The 20576-nt window shown below is 61.5% G+C and overlaps 7 protein-coding genes across 7 annotated transcripts; 4 read left to right on the top strand and 3 right to left on the bottom strand.

Annotated features, from left to right (window-relative positions):
- Window positions 1-380: 380 nt before the first annotated feature.
- Window positions 381-2423, bottom strand: DPB2 (DNA-directed DNA polymerase epsilon, subunit B; the record flags this gene model as incomplete). Its single annotated transcript, XM_069356195.1, has 10 exons — window positions 381-659; window positions 696-1000; window positions 1045-1316; window positions 1356-1480; window positions 1518-1652; window positions 1803-1884; window positions 1932-2115; window positions 2155-2224; window positions 2276-2347; window positions 2391-2423. The coding sequence occupies 10 exons, from the start codon at window positions 2421-2423 to the stop codon at window positions 381-383; spliced, it is 1557 nt and encodes a 518-aa protein (XP_069206036.1).
- Window positions 2424-2736: 313 nt separating this feature from the next.
- Window positions 2737-4979, top strand: NOT5 (general negative regulator of transcription subunit 5; the record flags this gene model as incomplete). The annotated part of the gene is made up of 8 exons (XM_069356194.1): window positions 2737-2758; window positions 2816-3048; window positions 3101-3725; window positions 3776-4119; window positions 4166-4385; window positions 4435-4522; window positions 4569-4721; window positions 4775-4979. The coding sequence occupies 8 exons, from the start codon at window positions 2737-2739 to the stop codon at window positions 4977-4979; spliced, it is 1890 nt and encodes a 629-aa protein (XP_069206035.1).
- Window positions 4980-5827: 848 nt separating this feature from the next.
- Window positions 5828-6575, top strand: RPS15 (40S ribosomal protein uS19; the record flags this gene model as incomplete). The annotated part of the gene is made up of 4 exons (XM_069356193.1): window positions 5828-5830; window positions 6026-6148; window positions 6201-6386; window positions 6435-6575. 4 exons carry the CDS (start codon window positions 5828-5830, stop codon window positions 6573-6575), a joined length of 453 nt encoding a protein of 150 aa, XP_069206034.1.
- A 1368-nt stretch (window positions 6576-7943) lies between these two features.
- On the bottom strand, window positions 7944-8447 carry Q8F55_007772 (uncharacterized protein; the record flags this gene model as incomplete). The annotated part of the gene is made up of 1 exon (XM_069356192.1): window positions 7944-8447. The coding sequence occupies one exon, from the start codon at window positions 8445-8447 to the stop codon at window positions 7944-7946; it is 504 nt and encodes a 167-aa protein (XP_069206033.1).
- A 1736-nt stretch (window positions 8448-10183) lies between these two features.
- On the bottom strand, window positions 10184-11355 carry ALI1 (putative NADH-ubiquinone oxidoreductase 30.4 kDa subunit, mitochondrial; the record flags this gene model as incomplete). The annotated part of the gene is made up of 7 exons (XM_069356191.1): window positions 10184-10231; window positions 10282-10422; window positions 10476-10516; window positions 10578-10600; window positions 10652-10821; window positions 10882-11168; window positions 11253-11355. The coding sequence occupies 7 exons, from the start codon at window positions 11353-11355 to the stop codon at window positions 10184-10186; spliced, it is 813 nt and encodes a 270-aa protein (XP_069206032.1).
- A 1081-nt stretch (window positions 11356-12436) lies between these two features.
- On the top strand, window positions 12437-16884 carry Q8F55_007770 (uncharacterized protein; the record flags this gene model as incomplete). The annotated part of the gene is made up of 6 exons (XM_069356190.1): window positions 12437-13028; window positions 13069-13175; window positions 13461-13553; window positions 13609-13753; window positions 14333-15831; window positions 15868-16884. 6 exons carry the CDS (start codon window positions 12437-12439, stop codon window positions 16882-16884), a joined length of 3453 nt encoding a protein of 1150 aa, XP_069206031.1.
- Window positions 16885-18567: 1683 nt separating this feature from the next.
- On the top strand, window positions 18568-20282 carry Q8F55_007769 (uncharacterized protein; the record flags this gene model as incomplete). The annotated part of the gene is made up of 2 exons (XM_069356189.1): window positions 18568-19227; window positions 19278-20282. The coding sequence occupies 2 exons, from the start codon at window positions 18568-18570 to the stop codon at window positions 20280-20282; spliced, it is 1665 nt and encodes a 554-aa protein (XP_069206030.1).
- Window positions 20283-20576: the final 294 nt, after the last annotated feature.

Below are 20576 nucleotides of genomic sequence, written 5' to 3'. Positions count from 1 at the left end.
TGCGGATACTCTGAAATAGCTATGGAGGTTCATTTGACAGGAATTCCATCGCAGGTTGGAACGTGGGTTGCCAGACAATGTGGCATAAGACGAAGTAGATGTAGAGCCCGAAAGTGGACGGTTCTTTGGGGTGCGCACACACACCCACTACGACATCACAACACAAGCCCAGCATTCGGCCCACTGATATCGCACCGGGGAGAATGTGTTTAGGCGGAGTGAGGATGCCCTGTTCGCACCGACCTCCGGCCGTTGACATCGAGCGTGTCCAAGCTCAAACTGCTCATCCCAACACACGCCATGGAAATCGAAGCATGCACGACCATTCCCCACAAACAGATGCAAGCAGTACATCCATGCGTACAATGATACAATGCAATCTACTCCTCCAAACTCAACGCACTCCTCTCACTGCGCCCCGAGGCCGGGTAGTACATGGACCACTCAAACTCTCCACCGGTACCCGCACTGATAAATCGTCCCGGGTTGAAGACGTGGCAGCCCTCATAGGTCAGCTCGTAGCGCTCGTACTTGTCCGCGAGGACAAGCGCGGTAGGCATGGGGTAGAGCCTCAGTGCGTGGTCAAACTCCCACAACGTCGGGCGAACAGACTGTGGCAGGGGCGAGAGATGGGCCTGATCCAACACTGTCTGCACGAGCTACTGCGTGAGCGCCGGCAACGACTTGTAACTTACGTATCGCTTCATGTCTGCAACCTCCTCGCCACTCTTCACACCGACGAGGTTTCGTAGGATACGGCCCATGAGATCCTCGCGGTAGATGACAATTTCCTGGCCAAAGTATCGCAGACGGCAGGGGTTCGACACAAAGCGGGCGTTCGGGATGCGGTTAATGAGACGCTTAGAGAACACTGGCGGGAGAGCAGGGCGGGGTAGCGTCGAGGAGGACCATGGGTCTAAGGGTCCCGGGACGAAGACAAAGTGCGACTGGTGCAGCAGTGGGAAGGACAGCAGCAAGTCTGTCAAAGCATTGAAGCCGTCTATTCGCGGTTAGCCACTGCCCCCAAGCTTCGTAAAGGCTCACTTGTGTACGCCTTGAGGCCACCCTCGCCCTCCCAGCCACGCTGACAGAAGTCCCCACAGAACACAAACACCATGGGGCGGTACTCGGCCGCATCTGCGTAGCCTTCAAGGACGCGACGAAGAGCAACCAGCGTTCGTGGGTGGTCGAGCCAGACGTCAGAGAACACGACAAATGACACCTGCGTGTTGGCGAGGACGGTGGGGATGAACTTCTCCTCGTCCTTCAGAGAGATGGCACCGCCACCGAGGAAGTCAACATGGCCGTACAGCCCCCTAAACTGTCAGCACTCAACTTGGACCCCGGAGACGCACCTTGCCACGTCGCGCTTCTCGCTTGGTGGGTGGCCCATAGCCAACACGCGGACATTGTCTTCGATGGTGTACTCGCCCTCAATGAGCACCATGCAGCCTTCGGTGAACAAGCCTTCACCCGGGACCTTGACGTCAGTGGGGGTGGCATGAGGGAGGACTTACCGCATCTTCCATATCCAGCACCACTCTCCCATCGCCATCTTCAAGGGTCAACCGGCCCTCAGGATCACGCGAGAGCATGCCGAAGAGGAGGAAGAGTTGTCCGGCGCGGCCAAGCAGATTGCAGGTTGATGTCAACTGCGATAGTCAGCCGACTGCAAAATCAAGGCACATGCCTTCAAGTAGTTGGCCCGGTCATGACCACCAGCAGCGGGAGGCGTAAAGTTCTCGTTGCGTTGGATGACCTTGAATGGTTAGCCGATAAACTGCTCTGCAGTGACAGCTCACCTCCTTGATGATGCCCCATCGTTCGCGTAGATAGGAGGACCGGCTGGCCGCCGTACCCGCGATGACAGGTTTTGTCTTGGCCCTATAGCAGGTCAGTATCCGAGCACCCGAGGGCAAGGGCAAGCTCACGTGATGAAGCCTCCGCGGACAGCGTCGAAGTGGATAGCTGGCATGTCGAAGCTGTCGACCACGGAGAAGTGGGCGTTGACGTTGACCTCCGAGGGGTCGATAGACTGAGAGTCTCCGGTAGTACCCAGCTGCAAGATTTCATAGGCGCGCTTGAGGCCAGGCAAGGAAACAATCGAGGTTGTGTCTGCGGTGTGTCAGCTGGGAGCTTCTGCAAACAGCTTACCCTCTCCCTTGAGATACTCGCGAGCCCAAAACTCGAGAGCTTCTATCCACCCATCTTGAGCAATTTCATTCTGCAAGGAACGTGTCAGCTCGGCACACCGTCTACATCTGCAGCTGCTTACCTCACGCAAGACGTGTTCAATGTACTCGAGGGCTGGCGCGGAGAGTGTGAGGGAATACTTGGTGGAGAAGACCTATGCAAGTCAGTTGAGGGCTGGGGATGACCCTCCCACATACCTTGACAATGGCCGCTCTCATGGACCGGACCATGATGGCGACAGTGTCTTGTTGAGGATGAGAGTGGAGATGAGGTTGCTCGACACCAACAAATCAATGAATCACCCAGTCGCGTCGAAGACATTGAGACCTCCACCTTGATCGACGCGTCGGAGAAATAGGCATGCGAATGACACGTGACATGTTTGGTCCCATTTTGCAAGCCTAATGGAAAATGAATCCGTGTCACCTTCCCTCTCACATGACGAGGAGGAGAGGGAGGCAGAACGAGCGGCGGTCTCATTCAACACACCTTCTCTGCTGGCAACCACAATCACTCACACTCCCAAAGGGAACAGCAACCACCATGGCGTTAAGGAAGCTCCAGTGTGAGTAGAACGCGGACGACCTCGACAACACGGCGCAGAGCGCTGACTCTGCCTCAGCCGAGATCGATCGGACCCTCAAAGCCGTCGCTCAAGGTGTGGAGACGTTTGAGGCTACGTTCGACAAGCTCAACCATGCGTCCAACTCGACCCAGAAGGACAAGTTGGAAACAGATCTCAAGACCCAGATCAAGAAGCTCCAGCGTATGCGTGATCAGATCAAGGTCTGGCTGGGAAGCAGCGACATCAAGGACAAGAGCGCGTTGCTCGACAACCGCAAGTTGATAGAAACGGTGAGTGGAGAGGGGGCGGTGGGCGTGTGACATGACGGCTAACAATGCACAGCAAATGGAGCGTTTCAAAGCCTTGGAGAAGGAAATGAAGATGAAGGCCTTCTCCAAGGAGGGACTCATTGCTGCTGCCCGTTTGGATCCCGCAGAAAAAGCCAAGCGAGACATGGTCGACTGGATCGGCAACACGATCGACGAGCTGTCACGGCAAATCGAGCAGACCGAGGCCGAAGCAGAACAGCTGCAGCAGGGGAAGAAGAAGAAGGCAACAGGCGACAGGTTGACCGAGCTCGAGCAGTTGAACGAGCGGCGACAATGGCACATCGGACGTCTCGAGATCGTCCAGCGCGTGTTTGAGAACGGCCAGATCTCCGTCGACCAGGTCGAGTCTATCCAGGAGGACGTCAAGTACTTTGTTGAGGCAAACACGGAAGAGGACTTTGACTTTGATCTCGGTATCTATGACGACCTCAACCTCCAGGAGGCCGAGGACGAATACGGTGCCGCCGATTATGGCCAGCACGCCGAGGACTCGTCCAACATCGACTCGGCATCCGTGGCCGACGATTCGACAAAGACGCCTTCGAAGGAAGAGCGCAAGTCTTCCAAGGCGTCTTCTGTGCCTCCTACCGAAGACGCTCCTCCTAGCCCTGTGCAGTCCAAGCGCGGGTCAACGAAGAGTGAGTCGCCACCCAGTTTGGTCGATTTTCGTACCTGACATCTGCCGCAGAGTCTGTTGCTGAGAAGGCCGCTGAGAAGGCCGAGGCCAAGGCAGCCAAGGCTGCTGCCGAGGCACAGGCTGCCGCTGCGGCTGCCGCCCCTCCTCCGCAGACGACGTCTGCTCCTACCCCGACCAAGCCGGCGCCTTTGCCGCCAATCCGTTACGCCGCTGCGGCTGCCGCCGCCGTCGGTGGAGCCGTGGCAGCTGCACCTGCTGCTTCTACGCAGACAGAGTCTGTCGCTTCGTCCTACCTGTCCAAGGATTCGCCTCTCGACGAGGACCACGACTACGAGCCCGAGCAGCACGAGGAGACCCAGGAGGCTGACCTGCCAGAGTTGGCCTCTCAGTCTAACGTATGTTGACACCCAGTGCGCAGAGATCACCGCTGACATACAACAGGGCTACGCACCACCACCACCACCTGGCATCAGCGACTCGCCTTCGCCTGTTCCGCAGGACGGATCCTCGGCGACGAACGGTCCGCTCGGCCAGCAGCAGCAGCCTTACGCCCACGCCGAGTCGTCGCGTGCCGCAGCCACGAGCTACAGCTCCAGCCCGCGCAAGGAGCAGGGAGTCCTTGAGAACCTCATGCAGAGCTTTGGCGTCGCCAAGGACTTGGGTGAGTTGTGGCACAAGGTGCCATACCGTGTGCTGATGGTTCTCTGCAGCCGAGCGTCGTGCCAACGACCCCAACGGGCTGCACGCGGCCCTGGATGTCAGCTACCACAACGCACCCACGCAGCTTGATGCCGAGCCGTGAGTCTTGTTAGCCCGCTGCTGCCTGTCCACTGACACCTGCTAGCCCACGGTACTACCACCCCCAGAACCCAATCACGACGCCTTCGTACTACCCTCAGACGCGCCTGCCCTCACTCGAGGACAAGAACATCTACCAGCGTCTGGACCTGGACCAGCTGTTCTACATCTTCTACTACATGACTGGAACATACGAGCAGTGAGTGGCTGTCGGGTCACGACAGAGCATGAGCATTGGCTAACCGATACCAGGTGGCTGGCAGCACAGGAGCTCAAGCGCCAGAGCTGGCGCTTCCACAAGCAGTACCTGACATGGTTCCAGCGGGCACATAACCCCCAGGCCATTACCGAGGACTACGAGCAGGGTGGTTACTACTACTTTGACTGGGAGAACTCGTGGTGCCAGCGTCGCAAGAGCGATTTCAGGTTTGAATATCGCTGGCTCTCAGACCATTAAAGTGTAGCGACATGCAATAGTAGCAGTTTATGCGGTGAGAGTGACGTAAGGTTAGTGGCTGCAGGTTGGAGCGACATGGCTGTCCTGAGCGTTGAGCTTGAGCGCGAGCTCGAGGCCCAGGACGTTACTCATGGGTAGCTCGCTGCATATGGTGCAAGAACGTGGCGTAGCATTGGTTGTCTGTCTGGTCCCTCGCCCAACCAGCCCGTCATTCAGACAGCACTGGCAGCTGAGAACTCGCGCGAGCTCGCTCTCTGCTCTTGTGCACACTTAGGCTGCGCGCAAGTGGCTGAGGAACCCGTTTCCCTCTAACCTCGCTCCGTTTCTCCTCCCCTTTGGTGCGTTGAAGGGTCGGCGAGTGCCCCAGAAGGACACATCGAGGTTGGGAGAGAAGGCAAGTACCGCTCAATGCAGCTTTATCTCGTCGTGCGAGCGGCCAGGCTGTCTTGGACATTTTGCTTCCGCGATGCCACGTGGCCTCGGAGTTCTGACGGGATTTACTTCGTGGCGAAGAAACGTCGACAAACCGCGGGAGTAATTTTCGACGGGATCAAATGGGAGTTTGGCTGGAGTGCAAGCCGGGGGGTGGTCGCAGGACGGAGGGGGAGGCGCTCACTGTACGCAGGCGAGCCCTCCCTCCCAGTCGGCAGCACTGTGGTCGTGCGTTTCGAGCGTCGTCCAACCTGTCCGTCTTCCTACCCATCAAAATCTGTGAGCATCAACGACGACCCGCTACCCTCGTCGACATTGTCACTGACTGAACGCTCTCCCCACCGCCGCCGTCGACTCGCCGCTTGACCCGAATCCCCGCCGCCGCCGCTACCACCTACCCTTTGTCCCACAGAAAAATGGTAGGTATCGAGACCTGGACGGCAACACGATGAGCGAGTGCCGGCGCGCGACGAGGAGCGAGGGGAGGATGGGGGCGAGGATGAGGGGAGCCTGCGGGCGTGAGGAAGAGAGCGCTGGAGACGCTCGCAGCGCCGCGCTCATCGTGTTGCCCCAAGAACCGACCCACAACCGCGCAACCGCTAACCAACCCCCAGGCTGAGTTCACTACCGGTGAGGAGGCTGCCGCCAAGAAGGCCGCTCGTTCCTTCAAGAAGTACACCTACCGTGGCGTCGAGCTCGACGACCTCCTCGACCTCTCGAACGAGGCCTTCATCGACGTGAGCTTTTGCGGCTGCCGCAAGTTTTAAGGGACAGTTCTGACAGTGACAGCTCGTTCACGCCCGCGCTCGCCGCAGGTTCCAGCGTGGCCTCAAGTCGCGCCCCATGCGCCTCATCAAGAAGCTCCGCAAGGCCAAGAAGGAGGCCGGCCCCAACGAGAAGCCCGCCCTCATCAAGACCCACCTCCGTGACATGATCATCGTCCCCGAGATGATCGGCTCGGTTGTCGGTGTCTACGTGAGTGGCTCGTGGAAAGAAGCGATGGAGCCCAGCTGACGCACGCAGAACGGCAAGACCTTCACCACCGTCGAGGTCAAGCCCGAGATGACTGGCCACTACCTCGGCGAGTTCTCGATCACCTACAAGCCTGTTGGCCACGGCCGTGGTGCCAACATGGCCAACTCCCGCTTCGTCCCCCTCAAGTAAGCGGAAGACTGCTGCATGGGGCTGGGATTGTACGACGTAGGGATGCACATTTCCGTCAGCCTTTGGGTGGTGGGGGCGTGTGCGTGTCCCAGTGTCCGCCGTCCGCAGGGATGTCTGTTGTTTCGACGGCAAGCGATGCGATGAACAGACTTAGACGAGAGGGTGGGGGTGGGGTGCAGGTGCAGGTGCGATCGTGCGGGTCGGGGCGAGATCTGGCAGTGGGATAGGGGGTGAAGATGAGCTGGAGTGGGATAGGGGGTGAGGATGAGCTGGGAGTGTGGGAGGCGGTATGAAGGAGCAGGGTAGGAGGAGGAAGTGGCAGAAGTGCAGTGGTGCAAGCCTCCTGCAAGCCCACGGCCTGCTGGTGACAGCCACGAGCTGCGACGGGGCTCCCTCTCTCCCACCTGCCACCTGCACCATCCTACGCGTGCAGCTTGGGCTCGCTCGAGACGCGTGAGACTCGTGCCGGCAGGTCGCTGGCGATGTGAACGAGGCCTTGACCAGTCACCGGGCGGGTCCCAAAGTGGATTAGCCTGCGGCCTCTGACATTAGCCACGGGGGGATTAGGCACCACTTGTGGTGTGGCCGGGGGTTAATTCTCACCGACTGAATCCTAATGACCCGCTTGAGGTGGGTCATGAGACGCCGACATCACATGACCGCTGCACGCACTGCCCATGCAGACCCCGCTTTGTCGATTAATTCTGCGCAGCAGCACTGGCAATGGCGATCAGCGCAGCCGCCGCCACCTCGCCTCGCGTCGCTCCTCACTCGCTCGCTCGCTCGCTGATCGCGACCCCATTCCGCGTTGTACGACGCTGCGGTGTCCTCTTTCAAGCGCCTATGCACCTGCGACCCGCCTCGGCTGGTCGCGCCCGCACCATTCCTGGCCGAAACGGGCGCGGGTTGCTAGGCTGGGAAACGCGGATCTCGCTGGCGTGCCGCCGTGCTCGCGCCTGCGCGTTGCTGGCACTGGTCGCGGTGAAACTCTCCACCCCGTAATGCTTCTGTCTCGGGCGCCTGTACGCCCGCCTGCCCTAGCTATTGTTGTAGACGCACGTGCCCGAGCAGGCGTCGGGCGCTGCAGCCGGTGCCACCGCCACGCCACGTCGAGAACGCGAGAACAATGTCACGTACATGCAGAACAGGAAATTTACAACACGGTGAGGTGGGAGGGGGAGAGACGACTCTCATACAGAGTAGTGGTGGTGCAGAGTAGGGTGGTGTGGTGGTGGTGGGGTGGTGGGGTGCGCGTCTCGCGCGATCGTTGCTAGATGCTCGTGGCCCGATGCCAAATGTTCAGTGTTGGTCGCCGTCTGAACAGTCAGCAGAGCACGAGCGTGTATGTACCACACCGACCCACCTATTCTACTTGGTCGACTTGCTCGTCCGCAGGAAGCGTCTCAGGTTGACCAGGCGCGACCACAAGGTCGCGGGGCCGCGGGCACGACTTGTTCGATTTGTTCCTGTCCTCTCCGTGGTGATGTTGGCGGCGATGCCACGGCCGACCCACGCCCAGAACAGCGCGACGCGCTCGACCGACGGCGGCTCGCGGCGGCCAAACCAGATGATTCCCTCCTCGTCCTCCTTGTCCGACTCGTACTCGTCGTCGTCGTGTGCCGTCGACACGACGCTGGGCGACGCGCCAGACGAAAAGGTATCGGGGTACGTGTCATAGTGCTTGCCGAGGTAGGGGATGGTGTAGCGTGGAGCAGCAGGCGCGGGGCATCGCACGAGCTGCAGACCGCTACCGCCGGGGGCACATGTGTCGGGCGAGGCTGTTCGGGGGCAGCGCTCGAGCGGAGCGGAATCGACAAAGGCGGAGAAGTCGGCGGCGGAGAGGGTGGCGACGGAGTGTAGGTCTGATGGCATGCGTTTTGGAGGGGTGGGAGGTGTGTTTGACAATGACAAAAGGCGGCGGCGAGGATGGCCGGCTTTGTACGAGTATCGACAGCCGTAGAGCGGCGGCGGCGCGGTGGTGGTGGTGGCGGCACGCAGGGAACGCAAGAAGCAAGGCGGGGTGGCCAGACTTTTCGGGCGGGCGGAAGGACAAGGGCTGGTTGATTGCCTGTTCGGTGTGTGTGTGTCCGCGGGCGTGCGCGCGTGACCGGTGACTGTACTTATCCGCGAGCGGTCGTGTTTGATAATCTCTGTTCCGCTCGCCGCTAGCGTCGTTGTCGTGGTGGGAACAGTGCAGCAAGAGACAAACACGAGTGGGATAGACAAAGGATGGGAGGATGGACAAAGAGAAGCACGGCTGCATGCAGACGACGACCAGCTGCAGCTGCACGGCCTTGGAAGATGAGTGCGGCGACTCTGGCTCAACTCTACTAGTGCATCTGGCCGGCCCAGGCGCGTACGCTCGTAGCTCACGGGGGGCGTGAGCCAAAATGATTGGAGCGTGCTCAACGAGATGCAGCTGAAAGGAACAATTACAGCCGGGGAGGCGGAGGGCTGAGGGAGGGGGGCTAGTCGCCACCAGGAGCCGGAACGTCCAAGGTGGAGCTGGAGCACGAGGGAGGAGCGATCGGGCGTCGCCAGCGCGGCCATTGTGCCTTCTAGGTCGTCCCCGTGCCCAAAGAGCCAAAGCCAGAATACGCACGTGAGAGCTTGGCTCGCGAGCAAGGTGCTTGGAGGTGCTTGTTTTAACCCGCCCACCGTAGAGTGCTGGCCCAGGCCGCGCCAGGCCACCTGTAATGTGCAATTGCCCAGGCTTATCTTCCGAGCGACGGGCGGCGGCGACGACGCCTGCACGACGAGAGAGCAGTGCATCAGCTGATCTGGACCGCCGTCTCCACTTCCCTGAGGTTGTGTGGAGTCCCTGCGCAAGCCCTGGGGCGTCATGAGGGCCCGCAACTAGATCTCGGCGCTTCGGCGATTTGGCGCGTGGCGGCGAGCTGGTGGACGCTGCGTGACTTGGGTGGACTCGAGGACAACTGGCGTCGACAGCATGCTCCACATTCCGCGTTGTGAAGGTGGAGGGACGCGTACAGGCTGCGGGCGGCGTGACCGTGGGAGAGTGGCGGGCGAGGGGCACGGCACCGAACGCCAGGCAGGCCATTACCGCCTGCCAAGCCGCGGTCTCCCTCGACTTCCGCGGCACAAAGGCACACGCGACGCGTCGTATGGTCATGGCCGCACAGGTGGTGGTGAATGGCGACCCGCGACTAACATGTGGCGGAGAGACGGCCCGCGGTCGCAGCAAGGCCCAGCTGGTCGAGGGCGGGGCCGGCGGGGCCTGGTAGAACGCGTGCTGCCATACACGCACGTACGTCCAAGGCCCCCAGGCACTGCTGCCTCGCAGATGAGGTCGCGCGCTCGTTACTCAACCCTTCGACAGCGTCGGGCTCATCACTCGTCGCTCATCGCCGTCCTGCACCGCACCCGCGCGACGAGCTCAACCAGACCTTGCAGTGGACGAGCCGGCACAATGCCACCTGCCGCCGCCGCTCTCATCTCCACCTCCCTCCCACCTCCACCTCCCTCTCCCACCTCCCGCTCACCTCCCGCCCACCTTCCCCCCCTCCTCGTACATTGCTTGCATAGGCCACGGCGTGCCTTTTACACCTGCATAGCCAACAGTGTCGTCCTGATCACCGTCGGAGCGTCTACTTCTTCTCCTCAGCGGGAGGAGGGGGAGGGGGGATCTTGAAGTTCTGCCCCGTGTCAGCTCAGTCACAGCGCGGCCACCACAGCCACTGCTCACCTCGGGGGTCGCGTCAACACCCGAGCCGACCTGCTCCCAAGGCGATGCCGAGTCGGCAAAGTTACGGAACGCCTGGGTGAGCTGCAAGGGCTCGTAGACGACGCGCTTCTTCTCCTCGTCGTAGCGGACCTCGGAGTAGCCCTGGGGAGGTCAGTCACAAGCTCGGGTCGCCGCGGCAGCACGCCGTTACTCACGGTGAGAGGGAAGTCTTTCCTCAGAGGGTGGCCCTCGAATCCTGTTCCATGGTTAGCAACATGCTCGCCGAGGCGTGGGCAATCAGTCCGGGCGATTCTCACCGTAGTCGGTAAGGATACGGCGGCTGCGAGTGTCAGAACATATTTCGCCTACACCCCCACGCCACCATACTCACAGGTCGGGGTGGCCGGCAAAGAAGACACCGTACATGTCCCAGACCTCGCGCTCGTACCAGTTGGCTCCCTCGAAGACAGCAGTTGCCGAGGGGACGGGCGAGACCTCGTCGGCGTACGTCTTGACGCGGATACGCGACTGGTGGGCGACCGAGAGGAGGTTGTAGACGACCTGCGCAGTGTGTCAACAATAGTCCAACGCGTCCGAGGCTTGGCACCGCTCCCAACCCACCTCGAAGCGCTTCTCGCGGGTAGGGTAGTCGACGGCAGTAATGTCCATGACCTGCTTGTACTGGCACTGGGTGTGGTCACGAAGGAAGGTGAGGACGGGGACAACGGCCGCGGGGGGGATGTAGAGGGTGAGCTCGTCCTTGTAGACCGAGAACTGCTGGATGTACTTGGGCAGCAGCGTGGTCAAGTACTGGCCGAACTCGTGGAGGGGCTTGGAGGAGTGGGCGCCAATCTTGGTCGCGGGGTTGATGCCGACCGGCTCGGAGAAGGGAGGGGTCGAAGGCTGGGCTGCGGCGGGTTAGTACATTGTTGTGGTAGTGTCCGAGGGGCAGGCGCGGAGCCGTCGGCGGTGCGATGGAGGGACAGACGTACCCGCACGGAGGACCGAGGCGGCGTGCAGCGAGCGGCCGACGGCGGGGCGGGCGGCGGCGATGCGGGCGGAGCCACGGAGGACGGCGAGGGACCTGGCAGCCATGGTGGGTGGTCTAGAGTGGTGCTAGGTTGCAAGAGAGACGTGTGTCAAGCTTGTTGCTGCAGCTCGAGCTCGTGGTGGTGGTGGTGACCGTTTGCAACCGCTGTATCGTGGTTGGCAGTTGGCTGGCGGTAGGCTGAGTGCGGGTGCAAGTAAGGCGGAGGCAACCGGGACTCGCTGCCACAAGGCCAAAACGCCGCCCGGTCTCAGCTTGTAATACCTGACGAATGTAATGGTAATTGAGCATTAGCCCGAGGGATTACCACATTTCAAAGCCATCAAGGCACAGCAAGGATTGTAACGCATTAGGTCGCTTCATAGTGCATAGTGCGAGCGAGCCCAGCCAGTCGACCAGTTAGCCAGCCACGGAGCCACAATCCGCCGCCGCCAATACAATACCGGCACCCTGGCAGGAGCACCCACCACCCGCCGGCCCAGGCAGCCAGGCAGCCAGCCAGACCCGACTCCAGTGTACCAAAGTGGGAACCGCAATCGTCCATAACGAGCGAGCCACCACCCATAGAGACGACTGGCAAAGAAGAAACGCACGCACACACACACTACTCACTCTACGCCAAACTTCGGAGACATTGGACAACTCGGACCTCACCCAGTCAGCTTGGACAACCTTGGAATCACTTTCCAACTTTACTCGCCACCACCTATTCGAAACCGACATTCCTAGTCTGGTTTCGCCGCGCGCGCCTGCCTGCCCGCCAGTGGTGCCTCCCTCGCTCGTCCACCCAACCCAACCGACCCAGCAACCACCACCCAACCCACCCACCCACCCCGCGTCTCTCGCCTCATCACAAGCGTACCTTCCCTCCCATCAGCCTTTCCCGCCACCTCTCTTTCCCTCCCCCCGCATCTATCTGCTCGACGGGCAGTCTCGACACTCTACTCACGCCAGACACCCCGGCCGCTCGGGCGTGTTGATTCTCATCCCCATACCCCCGATGTGCGTACGCCGCTCGCTCGGCCCTCTCACGCGATCAAGGCGCACCGTCGCCGTCGTGACAGCCATCAAACTTGTTTACTCTGGCTGTCATCCGTTTGCATGCTGACCCCTGCACAGGAGCCCAGCATGAACCCCTCGCCCTCTCAACTCCAAGACACACCAAACCCAGATCCAATCCCGCCCACCTATGCGACAGTGAAGCCCGATTCCGACAGCGGCAACAGCCCAACCGGAGTCGCGACACCCAACGGGGACAACGGCGCGTCGACCACGACATCTCAGCCAAACGGTGCGACTGATGGAATAGCAAACGAGGCAGGGAAGGCGCCGACGACGGAGGAAGCGGCGGCGGTGGCGCCCAGTGCTGCAGCGGCCAAGAGTAGCGGAGGCGGAGAAGATGCGGCTTCAACCACTGGCATCGAGAGCGATGACGTTGCGGCAGCAGTCACCGACGCCGCGTCTGAATCTCCTGCAAAGGCATCCTCCAATGCCATTGACGTTGGAGACGACGTCCCAGTCAAGGAGGGCGAGGCAACACCGGCCGTCGGTTCACCGTCTGTCGTTTCGGCAACACTGGCCCGGGTGCCAACCCCATCATCACGCACGTCGACTCCTCCCCTCACCGCTGCGGCCACAAAGAAGAAGTTCAGTTCCGTCAGCGTCAACAAGGAGTTCCTCAGCAAGGCGGCGAGTCCCGTTCCTGCTCCGGCAAAGCTTGGTGCGTGAAGCCCGAAACTCCAAACGCTGACAGTGACCAGTGCGCCCGGTAGCCGCCGCTGCACCGATTCAAAGCACTTCTTCCAAGCTTCTTTCCACAAAACTCACGACTGTCCCCTCATCCAAGCCAAGTGCTTCGCCAAAGCCGGTTGGTGCAGCGTCAACCACCGGGCCGAGCGTTGCCTCCCCTTGGGCAAAGCCTGCACTCCCAGCCGGCGAGCCCACTCCTTTACAACATCCAGCCCCAACACGCGGGCACAACCTCCCAAATGTGGCGATGGGCTCAGGACATGGCTTGGGTAGCGCTGCTCGACGTGCGTGGGGACATGTTGGACCTGACGGAAGGAGGGGCGGACCTCCGCCGCTGTCGAGGGAGTTCCCGACGGCCAAGGAAGTTGCCGAAGGCAAGCGGGCGGCAATGCTCAATGCTCAGGCAGTTGCTCAGGCCGAAGCAGCCCACAACCAGGCTATTCTGGCCGGCCTGAATGAGTTTACGCATCTTGAACCAAATGCGCACCGGTGGGACGTAAGTGTCGCGTGCCGCGTGTACCGAAGGGACTGTCGCTGATCTGGGCCAGGAGGAGGATGAAGACGACGATGTGATGGACTTTGGAGACGGACAGACTTACAGCACCCGCGAGGACCGACGCTCGCCGGACAAGCAAGATCAGCCAGTCACCAAGTCTGAGCGATTTGGAGAGGACTTTGATCGCAGCTGGCCACGCAGTGCGGCTGCTCCTGCTGAGCCTCGGCCGCCCCGTCAAGAGTACCCCCGCACTTTGTTCAACGCATCCTCCAACCGCCTGGAATCCCATCCTCGTCAACCCTCCGGGACACAGCCTCAGCCGCCAAAGCTCATGTCGCGAGACGCGCCGCCACACGCCGGCCCAGAGCGGCCGCTTCCACCACACTTGGCAGATTCTGGGAGGATGCTTCCTCCCCACATGGCTGGATCGGGCTCGCAACCTTCTCACGCTCCTTCATCGGGCCCCCAACCATCTGCTCGCCCATCTTGGCGTTCACAGCCCAATGACCGCGAGAGGGCGCCTCCGCCTCATCTGGGCGGACACCGAGAGCCGGCGAGGCCGGACCACCACGACGCGCCTCATGCTGCTCCGCCAGCGGCAGGGCTCCACAGGACAACGTCCGGCCAGGCGCAGCCAAGTGCACCTCCCCATGTTTCGCCAGTGGCCTCAGCAAAGGGTCTTCCCTCAACTGAACCTTCGGGGGAGCCTGTGGTTGCTGAGGTGCAAGCTGCGGAAATGCACTCTGCTGCAGAGAAGGCTCGGTTGCGCCGAATGCAAGAGGAGGCCGACCGAGAGGCGGCAGCGGAGCGAGCACGCCAGAAGGCGAGGGAACTTGCCGAACGGTTTGGCGACAAGTCGGCGTCGGCGTCCCTCAAGTCGCCACCAGCTGTCGCAGCTTCTCTCCCCAAGCCGCCTCCACCTCCTGGTCTTGGCAAGCCAGCGCCGCAGGTGACAATTGCCTCGCGCCAGCGACCGGAACAAGTTGAGGCGGAGAGCCGACCTGCGCCCGGAGTCCCCCAGCCCCAAGAGGCGGCGGCAGCGCCCGCGGATCGGGCTTCATCGTGGCGCCGGACGGCTCCCCTCCCAGAGGCCCAATCACAGGCCAAGCCGCGTCGTCCTAGTTCCAACGCGGACCTTCCTATCGAGGGAGTTCCCCGAGAGAACCGCCGCCTCCAACGCGAGGCGCCACCTCATGGTGTTCGGGATGGCCGTCTTCACCCACCACCTGGATTGCCAGGCTTGCCCGCTGCAGCCCGCGATGCGCCGCCACACGTCCTCGCTGAGCAGACCGAAGCGCCAGCTCGTTACAAGGGCGGAGTGAGCGAGTACCCTACTGCTGAAGCTCTTGCAAGCGCCGACAAGCTGTTGCCGAAGAAGGAGCCCAACTTTGACAACATGCTGGCACGGCTGCAGGCTGCCATGGCAAAGGCTCGCCGCACTCCTCCTTTACCAGAGGGTAATGGTCCTGATTCGGCGGGTGACGACATCTCCCTTCCTCAGGCTCTGCAGTCAGCGCTTGCCGCAGAGCCCACTCCTGCAGTGAAGGTGGCTCCTGTCCCGGCGCCGCACCTGCCTTTCTTGCCACCCGACTTCTTCGACGCTACTCAGATTGAGCCGCCGCGCTCACCGCCACCAGCATGGCGTCAGTACGCTGTCAAGTTGCCCAAGTCTGGTCGCCCTCTGGCCTCGATTCCCCGGTGGAGACAAAGAGCGGCGGATAACCACAGACAAACTGTCATCAAGGGATGGGCAATGTCGTTTGAGCCTCCCATCGAGGGCCTGCACTCTGGCACCATGCCTCTCGCCGACTTCCTCCTGCCCCAACCCATTGGCCGCCGCTTCGCGAAGCACATCGACACTGGCCCCATTGTCAGCATCTCTCCTCGATCTCTTCTTGCATACGAGCGCAAGAACAAGCGTCGTTCAACGCTCGAGTCACGCAACGATGGTGGGCCAGTGTTGAAGGGGGCGTCACATGCGCAGCCTTCATTGGCAGAGCCTTCGCGAACAGAGCCGCCTTTACTCAGCGCCCCAGAGCCGGTCCTGGCGAAGCCTATTCCGTCCAAGGACGCGCGGCGATTCCTTGCGGGAGGCGACGGGGCAGTGGGGACGCGTCTCGTAACGGCACAAGCCTCTGCCGACAAGCCAGCCGTGCGCTTTATGGTTTCCAGCGAGCTCGACGGCGACAGCCTCCTCGACGAAATCAACAAGATGAGCTTAGAACATATCGGCGAGGCGGACGACAAGCGCCACGCCCAGCCGACAGAGAAGCTCGAGGTGGGTTCAGTCCACCGAGCCAGTCTAACGGTGCAGAAGCCTCGCACGCCGCCTCCGACTGTTCCTTCGGTTCCTCGAAACAATCCCACATCTCCAGGTGCCGGACAGGGCCCATGGGCAAAGTCGACCCTGGCCTACCCCGTTACCTCTCCCGCGCGTGATGTCTCGCAGCATGACCACATCAAGAGTGTGTGGGAGACTTCAGACGCGACAACCGGAGCATCGGCGCCAGCTTCTGCGCCAAGCCAGCCCGAAACACCCCTCTACCCTTCCCTCAGTACCCCATCCGTGTCCAACGATGGAAGCGCGCAGGCCATCAAGACGGGCTACACTCTTGGGCAGTCGTCGTCGGCATTCGCGGTGCGGTCCAACCAGGGCGGTGGCTACGGGCAGTTCATCAACTCTGGAACTGCCAGCCCCGATGCTGGTATGGGAGCCGGCGGTATGAGCCTTCAGTATGGCATCATGGGTCGGGGTGGTGGCGCTGGAGCAGCGGCCAACGGCTTCCAACAGGGCGTCTGGTCATCTCCGTTCGGCACTCCCATGGCGCAGTCCACCTATGGCTACGGCTCCGGCAAGGCCGCCCTGGACCAGCAGAAGACGATGCAGGGCTACGCGGCCAAGGACGGTGCGGTACCGTACAGCAGCGAGTATCGCTATCCCGCATCGCAAGGCGGCGTGGCAGCTGGAGCGTACCCGACTGCGTCCGGCACGGGAGGCACCTACAACGGCTACCCGGCTGCGGCGTACGGTGCTCGGAACCCTCAGAGCGTCTATGGCCAGGTCGGAGGGTATGCGCACAACGGCTTTGGATCGCAGACGGGCTTTGGCACCCAGATGGCAGCCAACAGCCGCACCGGTGCGGGTCGTGGAGCCTCGGCGTTCCAGAACGTCAACGGCGTCGACTACCAAGCCATGACTTACGACCCGTCCGCGGCTGCCTCGGGCTACTACCCTACGGGCGCGCAACCTAACTATAGCCCCGGCTACAGCGCCGGCGGGGTGCAGCAGCCGCAGGGTGCGCGCGGTGCTGTCGGCCGCAAGATGTGGTAGGGCGCGACGTATGCGCCGCGGCGAATGTAGCGACGGCCAGCAGTGCAGAACCGACGTGTCGACATCTCTTAGGAGCAATCAGGCGATCCGACGCCAGCAGCATTTGCTCATAAATCCTCAAAACCTCAATAATATCACCTCAAAACCTTTGACATCTCTCTCTCTCGCGCTCTCTCTCCCTCCTTTCGATTCTCTGTCTGTCCAACTGCATCCACACACCGCAACGCCAGCGTCTTGGACACATGATTACAGAGTGGGCGAGCCATAGCAGTGTGAAATCCATCTTATGAGCTCATGCACCACATTCCTGATCCGTTGTGAAACAGGGGGCACGCGGGCAAGGTGGTGATGTGTAGCGGGGCCGCCACACAAAAGGGGTTGGCTGTTGCCAAGGCCAAGAGTGCAGGCACACACGTTGGATCTGGGCTGGGTGGGTTACGGAAGCTAATGGGCGTGTGGCCAGGCGGCCAGCCGGCGGGGGGTGGAACGTGGGCTGCTGGAAAAAGGCAAACGGCAAGAACCGAAGGTTTGGCGCTCAGGGCAGAGGAAGACGAGTCAGACACGGGGGGTGGGAGCACAAAGAGCACAAACGGGCATAGAGTTTTGGCGCCCACTGGGACGGCCATACGCATGGCAAACGTCAAACATTCCCACAGACGGGGTTGGGGGGAGAAAGGGGGCGGGGGGGAGGAGGAGCACAGACGTCATGCGTAGATGCACGCAGCACGCAGTACGCAGCACGCAGAACGCGCTCCCTCCCTCTCTCCCTGGACGTCAACAAGCAAACAATTGATATGGTGCCAATTGGACGATCCGCAGAGCAGCAGATGCGACTGATGATGCGCCGTCTCGAGGCCAGCCCAGCCCTGCGGCGCGCGCTGCCCTCCCTGCCCCGATGCACGGCGGCGTTTAATCCACGCTTTAGTTTATGGGTAGGTAGGTCTTGCTAGGCCGGCAGGCCGGCGAGTGGGCCGCCCGTGCCCTGAGTAGATTTTTGCCTCTGCCGCTCGCGAGGGAGGGAGCGAAAGCCTAATGAACGCCTTGAGCCGCCTTGAGCTTAGGGAAGCGAAGCGACGAGGGAGGAGGGCAGGGGCGGAGGGAGGGAAGGGAAGGGAGAGGGAGCGCAGCAGGAGCAGCTGCCGCAGCAAACAGTTGATATCGCCTGTGCTTGCTGCCTCGTCTGCGCGTCGAGCGTCGGTCGTCGAGTGGATCTGTCGCGACGCCCGCAAGGTCATTTGTCAATCTGCGTGCTGCGTTGCTCTTGCTCTTGCTGCTACTTGCTGTGCGTCACATTGCGACTTGCAAGATCTCTCTGCCTCTCGCCGATCACGAACGCACCGCCCACAACCGCCCGCCCGCCGCGTGCCGCTCGCCGCTCTAACCACCCACCCACCCACCCCGCCTACCGACACACCCACCACACGCTCTCGTCTCCCCGTCCAACCTTCCCGCTCAAGTCGTCCCCTGTTCACTTTTGCACAATCGTCGTCACTCACTCGGCGTTACCCCACCGCCGTCTGCACCCAGCACCCAGCACCTAGCACCACACACTTTTCCAGCGGCCCGGCATCACCTCGACACGACCGCACAAACACTTGCTAGCGCCAAACCAGTGTTGAAACTTCTTTATCTCGACAAACGCCGTCAGCCCACCCACCCACCTCTCACACCCACACCCCACCAATGGACCCCCGCCATCGTGCGCCGTTCGCGCACCAGTCGTCCTCGCTCGACCTCCACAGCCAGTACACCCAGTCGCAGCCGCTCCGCCCGACGCAATGGGCGCCCCCCAACGGCGCGACCCACCTCGGTGTCCCCGGCGTCGTCGGTGGGCCGGGGTACTTTGAGCCCACGCCCACGCCGGCGCCATCAAAACTCGCATCGGCGGCGTCGGCCGCGGCCGGCCTGCTCGGCAGCTTGAGGATGGAGCGCAAGGGCAGCGACGACGGCGACTACAGCCTCGGCACGGGCACGAGCTCGAGCAGGCCAAGCGCTTTCGACTCGGACTCGCTCCAACGTGCGCTCCCCTCGGCCCAGACGGTCAAGTTTGTCTTCCTCTGCTTCTTGTGGTACGCGACCAGCGCAGTGTCGAGCAACACGGGCAAGGTCATCCTCAACAACTTCAAGTTCCCCGTCACGCTCGTTATTGTCCAGTTTGCGTTCGTCGCTGGCCTCTGTTGGCTCGGCTCGCGCCGTGAGCTCGGCCTGACGGGCCGTCTCCGCAGCCCAACAAAGGCCATCCTCCGCGGAACCCTTCCCATGGCCGTCTTCCAGGTCGGAGGCCACATTTTTGGCTCGCTCGCCATCAGCCGTGTCCCCGTTAGCACGGTTCACACCATCAAGGTAGGTGCTGCCGGCATGGTGGCCGTGCGACGTGCTAACCACCCCACCAGGCCCTGTCGCCCCTCTTTACAGTCCTCGCGTACGCCGTCGTGTTTGGCGTCTCGTACTCGCCAGCGACCTACATCTCGATCCTCCCCCTCACCCTCGGCGTCATGCTCGCCGTCTCGTTTGACATTTCCCTGTCAAACTTCTTTGGCCTCGTCTGCGCCTTTGGCTCGACGATCGTGTTCGTGTCCCAGAACATCTTCTTCAAGAAGGTCATGCCCAGCCCAGGCTCAGGCGCCGAGACTAGCGGCCCCCGCCTCGACAAGATCAACCTCCTCTACTTCTCGAGCGCCATGGCCTTCCTGCTCATGATCCCTATCTGGCTCTACTCTGATGCCGGACGTATCGCTGGCCTGCTGTTCAGCAACACCCCGCTTACCGGTAACGTCAGCGGTAGCAAGATTGCCCTCTACTTTTTCATCAACGGTACAGTCCACTTTGCCCAGAACGTGTTGGCATTCCTCATTCTTTCGTCAACGTCTCCCGTGACGTACTCGATCGCCTCGCTCGTCAAGCGCATTGCTGTTATCTGCCTCGCAATCATCTGGTTCAAGCAGTCGGTCCACGCAGTCCAGGCAGTCGGCATCGCCCTCACCGCCGTCGGCCTCTACATGTACAACAACGCCAAGCGCGACGTCGAGAAGGGCGAGAAGAAGATGCGCCAGGTCGACGCCGTCCACAGCGGCATGCTCCCCACGTCGGTCGCCGACCAGCGCCTGCTCGACGGCACCTCGACCCCTACCGCCGAGAAGCCTTATCTCCACCTCGGCAAGGAGGTCCACGCCTCGCCCCGCCCTTCCTACAGCCACGACTTTGAGAGCGTCTCAAAGTCGTCGGCCATCCGCTCGGCTCCCCCTCCCATCTTCACCATGCCGCCCCGTGGCGCAAAGGTGTCGCTCCAGGAGCCCTACCCCTCACCACCAGCCAGCACGGCCTCGTCCCCACCACTGCCTGCCGTGCCATTGACACGAGGGGACGACACGCCCTCAATCTCCTTGAATGGAGCGTGAGTGTATCCCTCGACACTCATGTTTAGATCGACACAATGTTTAGATTTCATGCCTTCATCATTCGACCCCCCTTCTTCAGCGCACAACCTCGTTGCGCACCCCTCCTGCATAGCTTCGCCCCCCTTTCATTAGATCTTCATAGACACGTCTGAAGGCATTGGCGACGGACACTGGCCAGACCTCACACCACCTCAATACACTGGCGCAAAGAGCCGCACATACTCTCCCATCTATGAGACCCCCCATGCATAATACTTGTTACAAGTTGAACTACTACACTCGTCGCATGTTATT

Source organism: Vanrija albida, assembly GCF_041260175.1.
Source record: "Vanrija albida strain AlHP1 chromosome Unknown contig_6, whole genome shotgun sequence".
NCBI classification, from domain to species: Eukaryota; Fungi; Basidiomycota; class Tremellomycetes; order Trichosporonales; family Trichosporonaceae; genus Vanrija; species Vanrija albida.
Note: the sequence above shows the minus strand (reverse complement) of the source record. Positions and strands in the feature narration are given on the sequence as shown.